Genomic DNA, 24818 nt, shown 5'->3' with positions numbered 1-24818 from the left:
GTACCTTCACTGTTAACATTTATTACATCATGTGTGTACACAAAAGTATGATTATATATGTATATATATATATATATATATATATATATATATATATATATATATATATATATATATATATATATATATATATATTATACAAATTTAAAATAGTACATTTACGTATAAATTATTTTTGGAAGCAAAAAAAAAAAAATATTGTTTTATAACGAGTATCTGCACCACAGATGCATATACGTACATATTATTGCATCCTATAAAATGATGCCGCCCTAACTCATGTCCTTCATAAAAACACATTACGTATAATCCTAATTAACAATGAGTCTCGGTGAGTTCCCATTGTGTAAATTACGGTCAAACTGACTTAGGAATAACCTAGTTTTTGTCAACTTCTAATTAACAAAACTTGTCAACTATCAGTGGAAAAGAGAATTTATGCTTTGTTTACGACTATTTTTGCATATAGAATATGTCTTAATTGTCTGTAAATGTTATTACTGTACTTCCAGGAGAGGAAAATTACTCAGAAGATTGAGTGAGAAACATTGTGGTTCAAGTTTTTTGCATTGATTTTGTGGTTCCTTGACTGTGTTGTTGTGGCTCTTGATTGTAAGATAGTATTATCACTTATTGTGGCTCTTGATTGTAAGATAGTATTATCACTTATTGTGGCTCTTGATTGTAAGATAGTATTATCACTTATTGTGGCTCTTGATTGTAAGATAGTATTATCACTTATTGTGGCTCTTGATTGTAAGATAGTATTATCACTTATTGTGGCTCTTGATTTTTAGATTACCTTGTGTTATTGTGGCTCTTGATTGTTAGACTACCATTGTTGTGGCTCTTGATTGTTAGACTACCATTGTGTTATTGCGGCTCTTGATTGTTAGCTTACCATTGTGCTATTGTGGCTCTTGATTGTTAAATTGCTATTGTTATTATGGCTCTTGATTGTTAGATAGTATTATCATTTATTGTGGCTCTTGATTGTAAGATAGTATTATCACTTATTGTGGCTCTTGATTTTAAGATAAATTACCATTGTGTTATTGTGGCTCTTGATTTTAAGATAAATTACCATTGTGTTATTGTGGCTCTTGATTGTAAGATAGATTACCATTGTGTTATTGTGGCTCTTGATTGTAAGATAGATTACCATTGTTATTGTGCTCTTGATTGTTAGATAAATTACCATTGTGTTATTGTGCTCTTGATTGTAAGATAGATTACCATTGTGTTATTGTGGCTCTTGATTGTAAGATAGATTACCATTGTGTTATTTTGACTCTTGATTGTAAGATAACATTATCACTGATTGTGAATCTTGACTGTAAGATATAAAATGTTAATGTGAGTTTTTCTCTCCCACCCCTGGTAGGTGTCTATCTACTCCATGAAGATGGCAGGCGAAGTAGACATAATGATTGTAGTGATGGATATAAGAATATCAGCTAACCTTTGTATACATGTCTGAAGTTTGTTTTCAATTTTAAATCATATTGATTACACGAAGGTCATTAAGGCAGCATTTGACCTGTTCACCACCAGTCAAGAATATCTACAATAATTATTAAACTTGCAGCGTATAAACACTGAGAAACCATGGAATAACTAATGTAAATAACTAAAAAGACCCCAATGGGAATAAGTCACTCTGTCTATGTATGATAATCTATGTAACTGTATTTGTGTGTACCTGAATAAACTTACTGTGTATATAGCCTTGAAGTTTTATTTTGGCCTAGCAATTGCTGTATAGTCCTTGTGGCTTAGCGCTTCTTTTTGATTATAATAATAATCTGGCCTAGCAATTTCATATGCCAACTTTTAAGTAGTTAAAAAGGCCTCTGTTTATGTCTATTATTGCCATACTTTTAATGTTTTTAACATTAACCTTAGGTTTTTGTTTATTTATAAAAAAAAGTGGATCTGAAGATTTTAAAAGTCGTCAGTATTCCTTAACCGTATATCATATTTAGCAAGAAAAGTTGTAGCTTAAAAAACTGGGGACACAAAGCAGTATATACTTAAAGTTACTGTATTTTAATTTCCACTGATAAGTTGTATTTTCAATGAGAGGTAATTTACATAAAAGAAAAACTTCCCTTGTAATTCATTACAAAATTAAATAACTTTCATCTGCAGAGTATATACATGATAAAAATAGTTATTTATATCATAGCAACCATTTAGACTAGTGTCAAAGCCTTTTAGAACGTTTTTTTAATTGTTACAAGTAATAAATAAGGGGGACAATTAATATCAAACATATATGTATGATTTTCCTATACTAAAATGGTACCATTAGTGTTTCTCATAGTTCAAGTGTTGCGTAGAAATATATGTGAGGTGAGACGGTAAAGCCTCACCACCGTTAAAAAAAAAAGGCTTTTGAGTTATTAATGTACATGTTGTGGGGGAGTGTTAGTAAATTTACAGTAGTGACTGCTGAGGCTGTACATACGTTAAGAACTGTGTACAAGTGTAAGATAGAACGAAGTATGAAGTTCTGAGCAGTGGGGTTTAGGCAAGTTCTTCAGCGGAAAGTAATGTGGGCTGGCAGAATTGGCGAGATTCTTAACATACAATATTAAAATGTCTTGAGGATGAGGTCTTGGAAGTAAGAAAAGTCTTGGAGCCTGAGGAAGATGAGCCATTGTTTCTTTAACAGTCTGTTTCATGTTTTCCAAGTAACCAGTACGTGTTCATTCTTCCTTTCCCCTGTGGATGTAAAAAGTCTAGTGAAATTTATGTTTACATTATATTTATTACATTGCATTCATGTATTCCACACACACACACACACAGCCGAAGATAATAATAATAAACTGAACAATACCTTCATGTCGACCTCCCCACGTAACTCGAGGATGAATGATGGGTAGTGTTCAGCTAACATCTTCTGGGTTGTTGGTGATACATGAATCTTCAGCGCTGTGGGAAAGTGATACATTAAATACTAATAATTATGCTTGATTTTAATAACACATGTGCTATAAAATGATGATTTATTTTGCTGTAGAAGTTTAATGTATAATAAACAACACACTAAATCAGAGCCTACAGTTACTGGTGACAGACACACATATTGTAGCACAAGGTTTTATTTGGTTAGCTTCCATCTGTTAGCTTAATATCTTTTCTATTTTCTATGTGCCCAACACCCATGGTGTGGGCGGTGGTCAAAGATTACAGAGGCGCATAATGGGTCCAGGAACTGGACCACAAAGTTAGATCTGGTCACAATCATGACAAGTCATCATTAGTATGATGAAGCTCTACCGTGTCTACACAGCAAGAAGTTAACTCAATAAAAACTTGTTTTATAACCTGCATCTGTCATCATAGTTATGGGAAGATCACCACTCCACCAGGCTTAAGTTACAAGGAGAAAAATTAGATTATACTGGGATTTCACTTTTTATATCAATGACATGTTGAACCAGAAGCTGGTGTAAGAGTTCCTCACAAGAGAAGAGAAAAGTGGGACTGTATTTAAAGTCACAGATTGTCTACCAGATAATATAATATGAAGGCCACTATTTCAAATAATTTTAAATTTGATAGGAAATCTCAAAGTTGGGTAGTTTCTTCCCATCTAATCTGGGGATTTTTTTCCAAGAATATAATAAAGTTAAACATTATTCTTAATTAGACAACTTCAAACCATACCCCCGCCGGGATTGAACCCGCGGTCATAGAGTCTCAAAACTCCAGCCCGTCGCGGGTTCAATCCCGGCCGGGGGTATGGTTTGCAATCGTGTCATTACGATTTCTTGAGTCATGTAGACAACTTCACCATGCACTCTGTCCACAGTGTTTATTGCGTCCTGAGGGAATTATACCTGTAATTTCTGATATTTAAAGCCCGATGACATAGTATGACTCAAGGTGTGTGTGTAATTTACCATAGGCTATAATAAAACACTCACGTTGTCCATTGCTCTCCATACGTGAGGCAGTATTAACAGTGTCGCCAAAGAGACAGTACCGCGGCATCTTGAGTCCCACCACTCCAGCCACACAGGGACCTGTATGCATGCCGATCCTCAGTTTGAGCTTGTCCTCAGGACGGTGTCTAATGGTGAAGGTCTCCACCTCCCTCAGCAGTGCCAGGGACATGCTGGCGATCTCCCGAGTGTGAAGAGTGCCATTCCTCACTGGCAGTCCAGAAACCACCATGTACGCGTCACCAATGGTTTCCACCTGGTGACACCACAACACTTTAGTTAATTTTAAGTGTAATAAGTCCTAACCATAATTTTTAAAGGCGGGTGGGTGGGGGGGGGGTAAGCCAGCAGAAGGCCCCGGTCAAATGATCAAGGGCTCCAGCTCCGGGTCATAATATGACTAAGACCCACCAGCGTCAGGAAATACACGTCCTGTTCCCTGACAAACCTGACCTAACCTAATGTAACACTTTAGTTCATGCATTAAAAACAGAGCGAGAATACGCTGAAATGCTCGTACATACACGAGAATGCAGGTGGAAAAGATTTCGTACTGTAATTTACATGATTTGAATGAAGACATTTTGAGATACAATACCTGGATTTTATCATGACCTGAATCCAGTAATTTGTTTCATGTAAATTATACCGTGAAACTTTGTAAGGAATTACCACATTTAATAATGTTATGGTCGAGAGGAATAGTATATATTGTTTATTAAAATAAATTTTAAATGATTATAAAATTAGTGAGGATAAACATTAATAGTGAATAATCATTCCATATTATTCAATTGTGATGAGGATTAGAACCTTACTGAACCTAATTACCTCCCATTAACCAGGTTCCATAAAGCTCGTATGATTTTAGCGCTTCCACACGTATACAACAATAACTATATACGACCTTTTCTTCCGTTCCACTTATTTACAAACGTCCATTGTTAGCAATATCTTCAAACAACATCAATTTAATTTTCTAGAATGGAATGCTGTATGACCCTGATGGGTTTAGCGCTTAGTTTTATAATAATAATCTAGAACGGAATAATGTTCAAGGCTGAGAGCGCCAGGACATCATCCAGAACTATAATGGATTACCACTCACTATATTATTCTCCGGGTCAGTTCTAATTTGTGTCAAGGATCTTTTAATTCAGCTTACCTTATATACGTCAAAATTTTCAATGATGGCATCAAAACGGGTGTAGAGGTCATTTAGCAGGTCAACAACCTGGGGAATATTGAAGAAAGTGAGATCAACTCAGGTCATAATGTAGAGGTCATTTAGCAGGTCAACAACCTGGGGAATATTGAAGAAAGTGAGATCAACTCAGGTCATAATGTAGAGGTCATTTAGCAGGTTAATAACCTGGGGAATATTGAAGTGAGGTCACCTCAGGTCATAATGTAGAGGTCATTTAGCAGGTTAATAACCTGGGGAATATTGAAGTGAGGTCACCTCAGGTCATAATGTAGAGGTCATTTAGCAGGTTAATAACCTGGGAAATATTGGAGAAAGTGAGGTCAACTCAGGTCATAATGTAGAGGTCATTTAGCAGGTCAACAACATGGGGAATATTGAAGAAAGCGAGGTCAACTCAGGTCATAATGTAGAGGTCATTTAGCAGGTCAACAACATGGGAAACATTGAAGAAAGTGAGGTCACCTCAGGTCATAATGTAGAGGAAAAAAGAAGACAAAAGAAGAAAAATGACAAAAAAAATACAAAGAAGGGAAAGGAGATAAAGACGAGGTAACAGAGAAGACAGAAAAGAGAACGAAGGAAAAGAAGACAAGAAAGGAGACAAAGGAAGAATTATATCGCAGCCTATAACAACTGTTGACTGTTTAAAGCAATGGAGATACAAACATAAATTCATGGATATATATATATATATATATATATATATATATATATATATATATATATATATATATATATATATATATATATATATATATATATATATATATATATATATATACATATATATATATATATATATATATATATATATATATATATATATATATATATATATATATATATATATATATATATATATATATATATATATATATATAAAACATGCTTTATACAATGGTATAGAGTCTAGAATCTCAATATTTATCTTCATACTAGGAGTGATGCGCCTTGTTTCTGTAAGATGATGAATTAGACGTGTGTAACACTGGGCTATCTTTATTATGGGAACGTTTCGCCACACAGCGGCTTCCTCAGTCCAGTAGAGAAGAATGATTGAAATTAGGAGTTTGAGGTAATCAGTCGCTCAGCCTGGAGTCGATGTAATTAATCCTCATCAATCAGTGCCTGAGCTTGCTACCATCTGCAGCTCATAAGACTGCCATCCCCACGAGCCCCTTTGAGGCGGGGTAGATGGCAGACCAGAGGCCTAGCTTCTCCCTACGAGCCCCGTGAGGGCGGGGGATGTGGCTAGGCCTGGGGACACTTGGTCCCAAAGATGAGGAGGTACTTGTACCTCCTCCCATGGGAGACTTAGGTCTCGAGACACTCCCCAGATAGGGAGCCAAGGCCGGGTCACCACTACTTGGAAAAGACCCGGGCCGGGAGAATACCGGCGAACAAATAAATAATAAAAAAAAAATCCTCAACAATCTCTTTAAGACTGATCAATCTTTTGAGTCCATCAGTCTTGAGTGATGGACTGATTACATCGACTCCAGGCTGAGGGACTGATTACCTCAGATTACTTCTGATCTTCAACCCTTCTTCTCTGTATTAGACTGATGAAGCCAGCGTGGCGGAACGTTTCCACAATAAAGCTAACCAGGTGTTACACATGTGTGTTACTGATCAACTTGTCGGTTCAATTTATTATATAACAGAAAGAAAAAAAATAGGATTAATTCCATGAGGGATAATTTTGATTATATAAAGCGTCAATGAATAACTATGATAAAAAAAAAAATGTTCATTTATGGAATTGCAATATAAATTTTATCTTAATACCCTCACAGCCTAGTGTGGCGAGGTGGCTAAGTGCTTGAAATTTTATCTTTCACATTAATTATAAAATCGCCATGCTCAAGTATAATTTTATAATTTTTTTTTCATTTTTCATGCCTAGGGTAATCACATGTATATACATGAGGTGTGTATCTCTCAGGGAATTTACTTTGATCTCTATTTTAGGGACTAAAATAGGCTTGACTGATGGTGAACAGGTGACAAGTAACCTTAATGACCTTCGTATAGCCTGTAGGATTTAATGTACCAAGTATCCGTGTACCAGACACAGCCACATACCTGCAGTGGCGTGGACTGTGCTGAGAGAGCAGTGAATCCCACAATATCACTGAAGTAGATGGTGACACAGTCATAAGTCTCTGCCACTACGCTCTTCCCTGCGATCAGTTGACTGGCCACAGACCTGAAACATTCATTTTATGATCTTACTCACATCGTAAGCAACAACACTGTCACACAGACCACCCCAACATTTTTCTGCCACTATTCGCCCGAGTGTTACTTCGCAGGAATGATTTACAGTACACACATGACTATGGTACTCTTCACTAACTCCAAGGCTGAGGGACTGATTATATCGCTTTTTGTATATAGTTCTACGGTCTTCCCATCATGTCCTGATGTACTGAAAAAACTACTGGATGGCGGAACGTCAACAAATAAAGATGCCTAGATATTGCACATGTGTCTTAATTCTTCATGTTGCAGGAGATAGATCAGGATGTTGATCTATCCACTGCACAAGTCATTCAAAGTCTAAATAATACACATATATAATAATACACATATACCCACACACTGGAGGACAATGAAGCTTATCTCATTAACTAGCCCTTAAACTGTCCAAACGTATATCTACGTTTGGACAGTTTAAGGGCTAGTTATTAGTCCCAGTCGGACCGAAACGTCGTTTTAAGATTCCCTCTCCTATGTGCGGGTTATCTGTGTATTGTTCCAGTCACAATACCGAGACTGAAAATTATGTATGTATATATATATATATATATATATATATATATATATATATATATATATATATATATATATATATATATATATATATATATATATATATATATATATATATATATATATATATATATATATATATATATATATATATATATATATATATATATATATATATATATATATATATATATATATATATAGGCACGGGATGCTTTATACTGATATTAAACTGCATGAAATTCTGGAGGTATCGTTTTTCACGCCCAGAATTTCCCCACTCTCTGTAATTAAATCTAAACGAAAATGAGAACCTGTGTGCACGTCCCATAGTATTTCCCAGCAATGTAAGAGGGACCTCCTTTATATTTTCGACCACGAATACACACAAAAACGTAAAAGGGATGTAAATATTTAAAGCTGTCATACATTTTAGTGTAGTCTACATGTAAATGCCGATTTATTGTGCTTGGCCAAGCAGTTTAAGTAAGGACAATGTTTAGATAGAAAACTATTGATGCGAATTGAGGGTATACTTCGATAGCTTCCTTTCTTGTCTGTCTTATTTCCATCGTGGTCCTTCGGTATATGTTACTAGGTATGATAATTGTTCTTATGTGTACCGATACTAAAATAAACTTACCAACTGTATGTAGAGCTCTATAAAGTCATTGACTAGATAAAGTTCTAGAGGGAAAGGTCGTCACAGTAAAAGCTCGTAAGGCAATGACTCACGAAATCGTAATGACAAAATTGCAAACAGATCATACCACGGACGGGGTTAGAACCCGCGACGGTCTGGAGTTCTGAGACTCTCTGATCGCGGGTTCTATCCCCGTCCGTGGTATGGTTCGTAAGGCAATGTGTGGATAGAGCTGCTTCGTCTGTCTCAGGTCACTCGTTACATCACCTAATGTTATATGCTACAATGTAGGAATGGTCGTAGCGTATGCTATATCAAGATCCTTTTCATTTATAACTTTAATACATCTTATCTTACACTAGGTAGAGTGAAATTTTGGTACAGTTGACGTATCTAGCACAATTATACGTCAGGACTTCACAGTCAGCGATGTCACTGGTAATATAATTAAATTCTTGTTTTGCTTTTTTTTTTTTGCCAGATCAAATAAAAATCTTCAAGACTGAAACAAACGAGGTTTAATGGGTAGCTGAATTAAACATTAAATATCAAAGGTTCAAGACAGACTACTTGTGGTACGCTAGCATCCACCTTTGATATACCTTTGATGCTTTCCAAGAGTCTTTCTACTCCTGGAGCCCAGCCATGGGCCAGACTCGTCTGGTGGTAGCCTGGTCAACCAGGCTGTTTGCTGCTGGTGGCCCTCTGCCCCACATCCATCACAACCTGGTTGATTTGGCACCTGGTGAAGATATTTGTCCAGTTTCAGGGGTGGAGGGGTAAGCCAGCGGAAGGCCTCGGTCAGATGATCGAAAGCTCCAGCTGTGGGTCATCATATGACTAAGATCCGCGTCAGGAAACACTTGTCCTTTTTCCTGACAAATATTACCTAACCTCTCTTCATATTTTTTTTATCAGTCGTCCCGTTCCCCCCCTCTCTTCAGTGAACTTATCTCTCTCTCTCTCTCTCTCTCCCTCAATTAATTTTCCTTTATTCCATCCCTCTTTCTCACACATTCTATCGCGCTCGTCCCTCACCTATACTATCACTCCCCATTTTATATTTCCAGCTTTTTCCCATAAAATCTCGTTCCTTCTCCCCTACTCCCTTCCACCACTCTCCCGTACTCCCTTCCACCACTTTCCCGTACTCCCTTCCACCACTCTCCCGTACTCCCACCACTCTCCCGTACTCCCTTCCACCACTCTCCCGTACTCCCTTCCACCACTCTCCCGTACTCCCTTCCACCACTCTCCCGTACTCCCTTCCACCACTCTCCCGTACTCCCTTCCACCACTCTCCCGTACTCCCTTCCACCACTCTCCCGTACTCCCTTCCACCACTCTCCCGTACTCCCTTCCACCACTCTCCCGTACTCCCTTCCACCACTCTCCCGTACTCCCTTCCACCACTTTCCCGTACTCCCTTCCACCACTCTCCCGGACTCCCACCACTCTCCCGTACTCCCTTCCACCACTCTCCCGTACTCCCTTCCACCACTCTCCCGTACTCCCTTCCACCACTCTCCCGTACTCCCTTCCACCACTCTCCCGTACTCCCTTCCACCACTCTCCCGTACTCCCTTCCACCACTCTCCCGTACTCCCTTCCACCACTCTCCCGTACTCCCTTCCACCACTCTCCCGTACTCCCTTCCACCACTCTCCCGTACTCCCTTCCACCACTCTCCCGTACTCCCTTCCACCACTCTCCCGTGCTCCCTTCCACCACTCTCCCGTACTCCCTTCCACCACTCTCCCGTACTCCCTTCCACCACTCTCCCGTGCTCCCTTCCACCACTCTCCCGTACTCCCTTCCACCACTCTCCCGTACTCCCTTCCACCACTCTCCCGTGCTCCCTTCCACCACTCTCCCGTACTCCCTTCCACCACTCTCCCGTACTCCCTTCCACCACTCTCCCGTACTCCCTTCCACCACTCTCCCGTACTCCCTTCCACCACTCTCCCGTACTCCCTTCCACCACTCTCCCGTACTCCCTTCCACCACTCTCCCGTACTCCCTTCCACCACTCTCCCGTACTCCCTTCCACCACTCTCCCGTACTCCCTTCCACCACTCTCCCGTGCTCCCTTCCACCACTCTCCCGTACTCCCTTCCACCACTCTCCCGTGCTCCCTTCCACCACTCTCCCGTACTCCCTTCCACCACTCTCCCGTGCTCCCTTCCACCACTCTCCCGTACTCCCTTCCACCACTCTCCCGTGCTCCCTTCCACCACTCTCCCGTACTCCCTTCCACCACTCTCCCGTACTCCCTTCCACCACTCTCCTGTACTCCCTTCCACCACTCTCCCGTACTCCCTTCCACCACTCTCCCATACCCCCTCCCACCATTTTCCCCTCTCCTCCCCACCGATTATTGAAGACAAAAGGCAAAGCAGTGACGTCATAGCAAGCATTTGGGAGGGGCTTGAGTAGTAGGCAGTGGGGGTGAGGGTGGTGGGGAGGAGGAGGGGAAGAAGACAGGAGGAGGAGACAGGGGGAATAGGGAAAGGAGAGAGAAGAGAGAAGTGGTAGGGGAGGAATGGGGGAAGAGAGAAGGGAGAGAATGAGGCGTGGTTGGGGAAGAGAGGAGTGAGAGGACTGAGGCCCTACAGCAGTGATACAATCATTCTCGCTCTCCACTCACCTCATAATACAATCATTCTCGCTCTCCACTCACCTCATAATACAATCATTCTCGCTCTCCACTCACCTCATAATACAATCATTCTCGCTCTCCACTCACCTCATAATACAATCATTCTCGCTCTCCACTCACCTCATAATACAATCACCCTCGTTCTCCACTCACCTCATAATACAATCACCCTCGTTCTCCACTCACCTCATCCAATAACTGCTCATTATGCAACTAAGGATGTAGTAGCGCTGAGTTTTACTTAATAAACATTAACTACACACTTACTTTTACTCATTGCTTGAACACTTCAGGCAGGTACTGTAGTGTTGTCTTACACAGGATATAACGTTCTAACAGGACTGGAGTGTTGTCTTACACAGGATATAACGTTCTAACAGAACTGGAGTGTTGTCTTACACAGGATATAACGTTCTAACAGGACTGGAGTGTTGTCTTACACAGGATATAACGTTCTAACAGGACTGGAGTGTTGTCTTACACAGGATATAACGTTCTAACAGGACTGGAGTGTTGTCTTACACAGGATATAACGTTCTAACAGGACTGGAGTGTTGTCTTACACAGGATATAACGTTCTAACAGGACTGGAGTGTTTTCTTACACAGGATATAACGTTCTAACAGGACTGGAGCGTTGTCTTACACAGGATATAACGTTAACAGAACTGTTGTCTTACACAGGATATAACGTTATAACAGGACTGGAGTGTTGTCTTACACAGGATATAACGTTCTAACAGGACTGGAGTGTTGTCTTACACAGGATATAACGTTCTAACAGGACTGGAGTGTTGTCTTACACAGTATATAACGTTCTAACAGGACTGGAGTGTTGTCTTACACAGGATATAACGTTCTAACAGAACTGGAACTGGAGTGTTGTCTTACACAGGATATAACGTTCTAACAGAACTGGAGTGTTGTCTTACACAGGATATAACGTTCTAACAGAACTGGAGTGTTGTCTTACACAGGATATAACGTTATAACACGACTGGAGTGTTTTCTTACACAGGATATAACGTTCTAACAGGACTGGAGTGTTGTCTTACACAGGATATAACGTTCTAACAGGACTGGAGTGTTGTCTTACACAGGATATAACGTTCTAACAGGACTGGAGTGCTCTAATACATTTTTCCCTCAGGATGCGACCCACAGAAGTCTTCTAACATTCAAACATTTTCGCAATTTTACTGTTTTTCAGTGTCAGGAAATCGAACCCGGGGATCTTGTGACTGTGATGTGAAGATGGGGAGGGGAAAGAGGAAGAGGGGAAGGTGAATGTTGAGGAGGGAAAAGGAAGAGGAAGAGGAGTTGAACTCGATATTCGTTAAAAAAAAGTGTCAGGACTATTCTTAAACGAGTGTAAATGTTTTTGCACTAGAGTGAGGGAGGGCAACCTATTCTAGTGAAGGACTCTGAGGACTTTAAGGACTAAGAGGACCGTGAGGATCAAGAACTAGAAAAGGAAGAGTAAAGTAAATAATTTGATTTTCAGTTAACAGCAACCATAAATGGAAACCAAATTCGACAAGGTCAGGGAAGGTAGAATAGACAACAGTATGTTCCCAGCTAGTTTTAACACTTCGGTCTGTCCAAAGTCATCGGCAAGAAACTTTCTTCTTGGGATGAGCAAGGTGCGCTCTCCTTTAGCTTGGTGGTGAGTGTAGTAGTAGTTTCGAACACCAAGGGTTCCAGACTCGAATCCTGAAGAGAGTGGAATAATCTAGGGTGGAATCCTTGACTTCACAATACAGTTGAAGTCTCCACAACACAGTGGACCAATTATGTACCTCTGTAACCTTTTGACTACCGCCCACAGGATGGGTATGGGGTGCATAATAAACATATTAAACTAACTAAACTAACAGTGGAAGCCTCCACAACACAGTGGAAGACTCCACAACACAGTGGAAGACTCCACAACACAGTGGAAGACTCCACAACACCGTGAAAGACTCCACAACACATTGGAAGACTCCACAACACCGTGGAAGACTCCACAGCACCGTGGAAGACTCCACAACACCGTGGAAGACTCCACAACACATTGGAAGACTCCACAACACATTGGAAGACTCCACAACACCGTGGAAGACTCCACAACACCGTGGAAAACTCCACAGCACCGTGGAAGACTCCACAACACCGTGGAAGACTCCACAACACCGTGGAAGACTCCACAACACCGTGGAAGACTCCACAACACCGTGGAAGACTCCACAACACAGTGGAAGACTCCACAACACCGTGGAAGACTCCACAACACAGTGGAAGACTCCACAACACCGTGGAAGACTCCACAACACAGTGGAAGACTCCACAACACCGTGGAAGACTCCACAGCACCGTGGAAGACTCCACAACACCGTGGAAGACTCCACAACACCGTGGAAGACTCCACAACACATTGGAAGACTCCACAACACATTGGAAGACTCCACAACACCTTGGAAGACTCCACAACATCGTGGAAGACTCCACAGCACCGTGGAAGACTCCACAACACCGTGGAAGACTCCACAACACCGTGGAAGACTCCACAACACCGTGGAAGACTCCACAACACCGGAACTTGCCTGTGAATCGACCGACAGATCGTGTTCCTGGAATACCAGACTCGGGTTTCTCAACATAAGCAGGGTAAATAAACACCTGTTAGGGGTAAGGGAGGGAGGGGGGGGGGCAAGCTCACGTTCGTGGATCTCCAAAATTTTCTTTTTTAAGACCTTTTCAATGAAAGCTTTAAAAATTTTAACTGATCAGGCACACGACCTTAAACATACACAAATGCAACATTGAAATTTATATAAAACAAATAGAAATACTAGAGAAATAAAAGAGGCAGAAACTGGATTACAAGAACATACACAGAATTTACACTGCATACAACCTAACGAAGACAAAATATAAACCAGCACTGAGAGAAATTGACGAGAGTTGATCCCGTGATGGCGTTCACACGGGTTCCCGTTCAGTGTCAACATAATATGGCTGGAGACAGCCTGGACTGCTACAATAATACTAAATCTAATCAAATTGTCCATCAGTGAGTCCCTGTGATAATCAGGTTGCTGCATCACTATGGTGACTCTCCTGGCTCGTCTGTGTTGCTAGTGCCAGACAGCCATCACACTGTTACACACACCAGACAGCCGTCACACTGTTACACACACCAGACAGCCGTCACACTGTCACACACACCAGACAGCCATCACACTGTCACACACACCAGACAGCCATCACACTGTTACACACACCAGACAGCCGTCACACTGTCACACACACCAGACAGCCATCACACTGTTACACACACCAGACAGCCATCACACTGTTACACACACCAGACAGCCATCACACTGTCACACACACCAGACAGCCATCACACTGTCACACACACCAGACAGCCATCACACTGTCACACACACCAGACAGCCGTCACACTGTCACACACACCAGACAGCCATCACACTGTCACACACACCAGACAGCCATCACACTGTCACATACCCTATGTTCTCAGTCACAGTTGGTAGAGTAGTTCCTCACACCAGCCATCAGGCAGGTGGTGTTACTTACTTGGGGAGGAGCTGGTAGAGTAGTTCCCCACACCAGCCATCAGGTAGGTGGTGTTACTTACTTGGGGAGGAGCTGGTAGAGTAGTTCCCCACACCAGCCATCAGGCAGGTGGTGTTACTTACTTGGGGAGGAGCTGGTAGAGTAGTTCCCCACACCAGCCATCAGGTAGGTGGTGTTACTTACTTGGTGAGGAGCTGGTAGAGTAGCTCCCCACACCAGCCATCAGGCAGGTGGTGTTACTTACTTGGGGAGGAGCTGGTAGAGTAGTTCCCCACACCAGCCATCAGGTAGGTGGTGTTACTTACTTGGGGAGGAGCTGGTAGAGTAGTTCCCCACACCAGCCATCAGGTAGGTGGTGTTACTTACTTGGGGAGGAGCTGGTAAAGTAGTTCCCCACACCAGCCATCAGGTAGGTGGTGTTACTTACTTGGGGAGGAGCTGGTAGAGTAGTTCCTCACACCGTCGCTTCTCCTCCAGGTAGTCTGCCGTACGCTCCTGCACCAGCGCTTCCAGATTGTTGGCGTACTGTTCCATACGTGACAACAGGTTGTCCAGGATGTTACCAGACTCGTTGTCCCTGGAAGATAAGATTTTGTGAGGATTTTTAACGCCGGTGGGTTAGCCACCCAGGATAACCCAAGGAAGGCAGTGCGTTAAGTAAACCGAAGACACTCGAGTGTTTGAATAGGACACATGTACAACACCTAGGTGTTGTACAACACCTAGGTGTTGCACATGTTTTTAAATTCATAGGAAAATAAAACATAGGAAAATAAAACATAGGAAAATAAACTCATGACTACGTTTCGGTACGACTCGGACGGAAACGTCGACATAAGTGTCATTCTCCTATGTGTAGGTTATTTGTGTGTAGTAGGCATTGTATGCGCAACACAAGAAGGAGGGAACACTGAAGCAGGGCTACTGGCTCATGCTAGGCTGCTCTAACTTAGACTCACACACACCAGCTCATGGACCCGTCCATTCTATATTTAAGTTTTTATCCTATTAGAGAGATACTGAATAAGCTGAATAAAGCTGTACACTGAGTAGAACATGATTTGATTAAGCTCTACACAGAGTGAAACATTGCCACAACAAAAGCTTGTTATCCATCTTTGTATCGTTAATAATAATAATAATAATAATAATAATAATAATAATAATAATAATAATAATAATAATATAATCTTTATTTCTACAAGTACATATACAAGGTATACAGACCATAGCTGACATCAATAACATACTACTATATAGAAAGCCGCTTGTTATGATGAGCATTTCCGCAAATTAGGTCAGTTTTGTCCCAGGATGCGACCCACACCAGTCCATTAGCACCCAAGTACTTATTTTTAAATGAGAGAGAGAGAGAGAGAGAGAGAGAGAGAGAGAGAGAGAGAGAGAGAGAGAGAGAGAGAGAGAGAGAGAGAGAGAGAGAGAGAGAGAGAGAGAGAGAGAGAGATGATGATCTTCCAAACGTATCTCAACACCTGAACCCTATTCTCTTCGCTGACGACACGACTTATGTCATCTCTCACCCTAATCTTGCCACCCTCAACACCATTGTTAATGAGGAGCTGATCAAAATATCGACTTGGATGACAGCCAATAAACTTACGCTTAACACTGACAAAACCTACTACATTATGTTTGGTAGCAGAGCAGGAGATGCGCAAATCAACATTAAGATCGACAACACTCTAATTGCCAGGCATAATGAGGGCAAATTCCTAGGCCTATACCTCGACAACAACCTGAACTTCAGCACCCATATCCAACACATACCTGGAGTTTACCTGGAGAGAGTTCCGGGGGTCAACGCCCCCGCGGCCCGGTCTGTGACCAGGCCTCCTGGTGTATCAGAGCCTGATCAACCAGGCTGTTACTGCTGGCTGCACGCAAACCAACGTACGAGCCACAGCCCGGCTGGTCAGGAACCGACTTTAGGTGCTTGTCCAGTGCCAGCTTGAAGACTGCCAGGGGTCTGTTGGTAATCCCCCTTATGTATGCTGGGAGGCAGTTGAACAGTCTCGGGCCCCTGACACTTATTGTATGGTCTCTTAACGTGCTAGTGACACCCCTGCTTTTCATTGGGGGGATGGTGCATCGTCTGCCAAGTCTTTTGTTTTCGTAGTGAGTGATTTTCGTGTGCAAGTTCGGTACTAGTCCCTCTAGGATTTTCCAGGTGTATATAATCATGTATCTCTCCCTCCTGCGTTCCAGGGAATACAGGTTTAGGAGCCTCAAGCGCTCCCAGTAATTGAGGTGTTTTATCTCCGTTATGCGCGCCGTGAAGGTTTTCTGCACATTTTCTAGGTCAGCAATTTCACCTGCCTTAAAAGGTGCTGTTAGTGTGCAGCAATATTCCAGCATAGATAGAACAAGTGACCTGAAGAGTGTCATCATGGGCTTGGCCTCCCTAGTTTTGAAAGTTCTCATTATCCATCCTGTTATTTTTCTAGCAGATGCGATTGATACAATGTTATGGTCCTTGAAGGTGAGATCCTCCGACATGATCACTCCCAGGTCTTTGACGTTGGTGTTTCGCTCTATTTTGTGGCCAGAATTTGTTTTGTACTCTGATAAAGATTTAATTTCCTCGTGTTTACCATATCTGAGTAATTGAAATTTCTCATCGTTGAACTTCATATTGTTTTCTGTAGCCCACTGAAAGATTTGGTTGATGTCCGCCTGGAGCCTTGCAGTGTCTGCAATGGAAGACACTGTCATGCAGATTCGGGTGTCATCTGCAAAGGAAGACACGGTGCTGTGGCTGACATCCTTGTCTATGTCGGATATGAGGATGAGGAACAAGATGGGAGCGAGTACTGTGCCTTGTGGAACAGAGCTTTTCACCGTAGCTGCCTCGGACTTTACTCTGTTGACGACTACTCTCTGTGTTCTGTTAGTGAGGAAATTATAGATCCATCGACCGACTTTTCCTGTTATTCCTTTAGCACGCATTTTGTGCGCTATTACGCCATGGTCACACTTGTCGAAGGCTTTTGCAAAGTCTGTATATATTACATCTGCATTCTTTTTGTCTTCTAGTGCATCTAGGACCTTGTCGTAGTGATCCAATAGTTGAGACAGACAGGAACGACCTGTTCTAAACCCATGTTGCCCTGGGATATGTAACTGATGGGTTTCTAGATGGGTGGTGATCTTGCTTCTTAGGACCCTTTCAAAGATTTTTATGATATGGGATGTTAGTGCTATCGGTCTGTAGTTCTTTGCTGTTGCTTTACTGCCCCCTTTGTGGAGTGGGGCTATGTTTGTTGTTTTTAGTAACTGTGGGACGACCCCCGTGTCCATGCTCCCTCTCCATAGGATGGAAAAGGCTCGTGATAGAAGCTTCTTGCAGTTCTTGATGAACACGGAGTTCCATGAGTCTGGCCCTGGGGCAGAGTGCATGGGCATGTCATTTATCGCCTGTTCGAAGTCATTTGGCGTCAGGATAACATCGGATAGGCTTGTGTTAACCAAATTCTGTGGCTCTCTCATAAAAAAATAATTTTGATCTTCGACTCTTAGTCTGGTTAGCGGCTTGCTAAAAACTGAGTCATATTGGGACTTGAGTAGCTCACTCATTTCCTTGCTGTTATCTGTGTAGGACCCATCCAAAGTATCCAAAACGGTTGGGATCCTCTCCAAGATACGATACTACGTGCCGCAAACTGCCCTTCTCACACTATACCATTCATTTATATATCCATACCTCACCTATGCTATCTGCGCTTGGGGTTCAACTGCAGCAACACACCTAAAGCCAATAATAACCCAACAAAAAGCCGCAGTAAGAATAATCACTAAATCCCATCCCTGGCAACACACCCCCCACTCTTCATAGATCTAAACTTACTCCTTGTTCAGTACATCCACACTTACTACTGTGCAGTCTATATCTACAGGACCTTAAATTCCAATATTAATCTTGACCTAAAACGCTTTCTTGATAGTTGTGACAGAACCCACAGGCACAACACCAGACACAAACATCTCTATGACATTCCCCGTGTCCGACTAAACCTTTACAAAAATTCAATGTATGTCAAAGGCCCTAAAATCTGGAACACCCTACCTGAAAATTCTAAAACTGCAGACACATTCATCACCTTCAAAACTACCATCAGAAAACATCTTATCTCCCTGATACACCCTGTCAACTAATTACACGAATGCCACCTGGTGGTTAACACTTACACTCACTCACCCATTTGACCATAAACAGAAATATCAATCTCAATCTCAAAATAATGAATCTTAACTAGTCATAAGTTGGCCTGTGATACACCAATACTGAAACTATGTATTGTGCCAAAACAAAAGCATTGGCATTGCTAAACTCACAAACTAGTATTTAGTCACTTAGCCATAATACCAACTTACCTCATAATTTTGTAATATTTTAAACTTAAGATTTAATCTAAGTCTGCCCGAAATGCCTAGCCATGCTAGGTGTTCTAGTGGTACACTCTGTAGTTATTATTTTACTACATGTAAACCACACAATAACCAAATTCTGTAAACTCAGCATTGTAATCCTTATAGAGAATAAACTTTGAATTGAATTGAATTGAATTGAGAGAGAGAAAGAGAGAGAGAGAGAGAAAGTGAAAGGTAATAAAGCCTTGGGCAAACGCGAGGAGACGAAATCTTTCTTGCACAGAAGGGTAAAGCAGGAACTATATGTATATATATGCAGACCTAAAATGTGTCTGCCGAATGGAGTATTCAGCACCTCACTCATGCAAATCAGAGGAGGACAACGCGGCCAGCATAAAAATGTCCCACAAACCACTGTCTGAGGGAATATTTTGTGTACCAGCCCAGGCACACACACACACACACACACACACACACACAAACACACACGAGAACACGGAAAAAATACCCACGGACCTGAAGATTTTTCAAGACGGGTCACAGTTGTGGCTGTTACAATTCAACCCCCGGCAAATGCAAGGGTTTGAAGACTGGGGAAGGGAGGTAAGAAGACCGGAAACTGGATGTAGACTTGGGCTGAAGACAGATGTTGTAGACTTCACTCAGTGAGAAAGAGTTAGGGGAGAACACAGCGCCGAGCATATCTCCAGAACCCTACATCAACCGAGTAACTCCTGAAGCCAGAGCTTCATCACCATCCTCACAAGTAACACCATAAACCACCACAACAACACACAATAAACAGTAATAAAATCCTTCACTTACGAACAAGAAAAAAAAGTGATTGTTTTGCATATATATATATATATATATATATATATATATATATATATATATATATATATATATATATATATATATATATATATATATATATATATATATATATATATGCAAAACAACCACTCTGAAAGAAAAGAGAAATTCTAAGCGCTTTCGTGACTACTCACATTATCAAGGAACTATGAAATCACCTGTTTACTGTGATCTTATTGCATATATATATATATATATATATATATATATATATATATGTATATATATGTATGTATATATATGTATATATATATATGTGAGTGTAAAACGAAAGCCTGTAATTGTTTTACATGATGGTAGGATTGCTGGTGTCTTTTGTCTGTCTCATAAATATGCAAGATTACAGGTAAGTCTTGCTACTTCTACTTACACTTAGGTCACACTACACATATGTGTACAAGCATATATATATATATACACACCCCTCTGGGTTTTCTTCTATTTTCTTTCTAATTCTTGTTCTTGTTTATTTCCTCTTATCTCCATGGGGAAGTGGAACAGAATTCTTCCTCTGTAAGCCATGCGTGTCGTAAGAGGCGACTAAAATGCCGGGAGCAAGGGGCTAGTAACCCCTTCTCCTATATATATTGCTAAATTTAAAAGGAGAAACTTCAGTTTTTTCTTTTGGGCCACCCCACCTCAGTGGGATACGGCTGGTACGTTGAAAGAAGAAAGATATATATATATATATATATATATATATATATATATATATATATATATATATATATATATATATATATATAAAAGGCTAAAGAGGTTTTTGTGGCATTTATGGATTTGGAAAAGGCGTAGGACAGGGTGGATACCTGGAGTTTACCTGGAGAGAGTTCCGGGGGTCAACGCCCCCGCGGCCCGGTCTGTGACCAGGCCTCCTTAGGTCAGTGTCCCAGGATGCGACCCACACCAGTCGACTAACACCCAGGTACCCATTTTACTGATGGGGAACATAGACAACAGGTGGAAACAAACACGTCCAATGTTTCTACTCTGGCTGGGAATCGAACCCAGGCCCTCACCGTGTGAAGCGAGAGCGTTAACCACCAGGCCACCATGTGGCAGATGTTGCAGGTGTATGGTGTAGGAGGTAGGGTACTGAAAGCAGTGAAGAGTTTTTACGAGGATAGTGAGGCTCAAGTTAGAGTATGTAGGAAAGAGGGAGATTATTTCCCAGTAAAAGTAGGCCTTAGACAATGATGTGTGATGTCACCGTGGTTGTTTAATATATTTATAGATGGGGTTGTAAGAGAAGTAAATGCGAGGGTCTTGGCAAGAGGCGTGGAGTTAAAAGATAAAGAATCACACATAAAGTGGGAGTTGTCACAGTTGCTCTTTGCTGATGACACTCTGCTCTTGGGAGATTCTGAAGAGAAGTTGCAGAGATTGGTGGATGAATTTGGTAGGGTATGTAAAAGAAGAAAATTAAAAGTGAATACAGGAGAGTAAGGTTATGAGGATAACAAAAAGATTAGGTGATGAAAGATTGGATATCAGATTGGAGGGAGAGAGTATGGAGGAGGTTAATGTATTCAGATATTTGGGAGTGGACGTGTCAGCGGATGGGTCTATGAAAGATGAGGTGAATCATAGAATTGATGAGGGAAAAAGAGTGAGTGGTGCACTTAGGAGTCTGTGGAGACAAAGAACTTTGTCCTTGGAGGCAAAGAGGGGAATGTATGAGAGTATAGTTTTACCAACGCTCTTATATGGGTGTGAAGCGTGGGTGATGAATGTTGCAGCGAGGAGAAGGCTGGAAGCAGTGGAGATGTCATGTCTGAGAGCAATGTGTGGTGTGAATATAATGCAGAGAATTCGTAGTTTGGAAGTTAGGAGGAGGTGCGGGATTACCAAAACTGTTGTCCAGAGGGCTGAGGAAGGGTTGTTGAGGTGGTTCGGACATGTAGAGAGAATGGAGCGAAACAGAATGACTTCAAGAGTGTATCAGTCTGTAGTGGAAGGAAGGCGGGGTAGGGGTCGGCCTAGGAAAGGTTGGAGGGAGGGGGTAAAGGAGGTTTTGTGTGCGAGGGGCTTGGACTTCCAGCGGGCATGCGTGAGCATGTTTGATAGGAGTGAATGGAGACAAATGGTTTTTAATACTTGACGTGCTGTTGGAGTATGAGCAAAGTAACATTTACGAAGGGATTCAGGGAAACCGGCAGGCCGGACTTGAGTCCTTGAGATGGGAAGTACAGTGCCTGCACTCTGAAGGAGGGGTGTTAATGTTGCAGTTTAAAAACTGTAGTGTAAAGCACCCTTCTGGCAAGACAGTGATGGAGTGAATGATGGTGAAAGTTTTTCTTTTTCGGGCCACCCTGCCTTGGTGGGAATCAGCCAGTGTGCTAATATATAAATATATATATATATATATATATATATATATATATATATATATATATATATATATATATATATATATATATATATATATATATATACGTACATACATTCATATATGAACAATGAGGCCCAAAAGCCCGCACATGTGAACAATAAAAACGCAAAAACTCTCCACAGATGAACAATAGGAGCAACAAAACTCCACATATAAAAAAGCTCCATACATACATGAACAAAAGCTGTACACATAACCTAAGTTGCGGGAAATATTCTGCATAACCCGGAGTTTTCCATATCACTGGTGTCAGCTATGGTCTGTATAAGTTATATCATGTACGTGTAGTAATAATGATTATTATTATTATTAGTTATTATTATTATTATTATAACACAGGAACACAGGCTAACATACGTCTCATTAATAAACCAACAACACTGTCAGAAGAAAAACTGCAAATTCTGTAAACTTAAAATTCTCTCTAAATGAAAATCAGGGTTTCTTAAAATGAGAAAATTGAGCCAAACTTGCACAGTCTTCACTCTTACCAACTTACAAATTGTGTTGCTGCCGCTCGTTCCCTTGTGGGTTGTACCAGCGAGAGACACGAGTTAGGGAGTATCCGCTGGTTAAGTTAGGTAAGGTTCGTCAGGAAACAGGACAAGTGTTTCCTGACGCGGGTCTTAGTCCGCGTTATTTATTTTCTTTACTGCAAGGCTGCTCTGTAAGTTATGTACCATACAGTGGCTGACCTACATTTTTGGGGCCCTGAAGCTTGAACTGTTATGGGGGGCCCCCCCTTCGCAACCCCTTATCATACAGTACACCTAAAATTCTTAAACAATGTGGATTAAAGTATTTTCTAAGGTCCCTCCAGAATTAGGGGCCCAAAAGCTTAAGCTTCATTAGTTTCATAGTACTTCCGCCTCTGATGCCATAACTTCAGCTCACACACCAACCCACAAACTTCACCTGCTCGCGAAGTCACTTCAAACACATCCCAGGAAACTCAGGCGCACACCAACGTATGTGTGTGTGTATTCACCTATTTGTGGTTGCAGGGGTCGAGACTCAGCTCCTGGCGGCGTAGTGTGTGGTGTGTGTGTGTGTGTGTCAAGTGGACTAGCAAACATGTTAACAACGTTTGCCTTTAACGGGGCTCTCACATTTTCCAAAATTAGCGAAAGGTGTAAAATAATGGGGAAAAAGTATATCTGGCTTTTACCAATTAGCGGTAATTGAGTAATCTTATTCAAGTCACCCTGATCCAGTGGCGGGGTGAAGTTTGCCAAGGCTGAGAGTAAAGAATATTTTATAGGCAATCTCAACACGAGCGACACCCAGAGTGCACAGGTTGTGTGAACCTCACACTCTGCCTTCTACTTTGTCTTCCACTAAGGTTGAGGGACTGATTACCTCACACTACCTATCTACTTTGTCTTCCACTAAGGTTGAGGGACTGATTACCTCACACTACCTATCTACTTTGTCTTCCACTAAGGTTGAGGGACTGATTACCTCACACTACCTCTCCACTTTCCATACTTCGTCTTTCACTAAGGATAGGGACCGATTACCTCACACTACCTTCCTACCTCGTTTACTGTCTCCATGAGTGTAATTAATCTCTGTATTCGACTGATGAAGCCTACGTAGCACATGAAACGTTTCGTCAATAAAGATTCCTAGTATCATAGCATCAATGGTATATAATACCCACAAGCTGAAGAATTAGACAGTAACAACTGGGTATCTTTATTCTGTAGATGTTTCGCCCACCAATTGCTTGATCAATACACTCCAGGGACAAAAAAAAAACAAAACAAAACAAAACAGTAGACTGAGGTAATCAGTCCCTAAGTTTAGCTCTATGGAGCTGAACACTTCTCCAGGCTGAGGGACTGACCATATCAAATACTTTTCCTCCAAGGTTGATGGACTGATTACATCATTATATCATTTCATCTGCTTCCTTTGTATTTGACTGAAAAAGCCTACCGTGTAGACGAAACGTTTTATCAGTAAAGATATCCAACTGTTGCACATGTGTCTGAATCATCAACTTGTCGGTATTTTATAATATTTTCAACATCCGTAGCGTTGCACGAGAGTCTTGCACCTCACCACAGTTCCGGCACAACTAAGGGAAAGACCCGTGTCAGTGGGATTTACAACTGACGGAGAGAGTAAGAGGTGACTCAGAGGGACCTACTTGTTGAGTCTTCGTATGATGGTCTTGAGTTGCTGGAAGTCAGGTCTTTCCATACACTCCTCGGCCCAACATTTCTTCATCATCTGCATCACCTCCTCCTCCGCCGCTGCCTCGTCTTCCGTGCTCGGCCGGAACGCTGGATGCCCGCCGTTCTTCACGTTCTCCACGATTTCTGTTGGGCA

At 41.5% G+C, this 24818-nt stretch overlaps 1 protein-coding gene across 1 annotated transcript; it reads right to left on the bottom strand.

The window, feature by feature from the left end:
• Positions 1-1060: 1060 nt before the first annotated feature.
• Positions 1061-24818, bottom strand: LOC128696501 (atrial natriuretic peptide receptor 1). The gene is made up of 8 exons (XM_070090292.1): positions 24637-24818; positions 15252-15401; positions 7249-7372; positions 5122-5190; positions 3939-4212; positions 2846-2940; positions 1811-2727; positions 1061-1747 (listed from the first exon to the last, which is right to left on the bottom strand). Exons 1-7 carry the CDS (start codon positions 24723-24725, stop codon positions 2671-2673), a joined length of 858 nt encoding a protein of 285 aa, XP_069946393.1. The 5' UTR covers positions 24726-24818; the 3' UTR covers positions 1061-1747; positions 1811-2670.

The sequence above is a fragment of the Cherax quadricarinatus genome, chromosome 31 (assembly GCF_038502225.1).
Source record: "Cherax quadricarinatus isolate ZL_2023a chromosome 31, ASM3850222v1, whole genome shotgun sequence".
NCBI classification, from domain to species: Eukaryota; Metazoa; Arthropoda; class Malacostraca; order Decapoda; family Parastacidae; genus Cherax; species Cherax quadricarinatus.
Note: the sequence above shows the minus strand (reverse complement) of the source record. Positions and strands in the feature narration are given on the sequence as shown.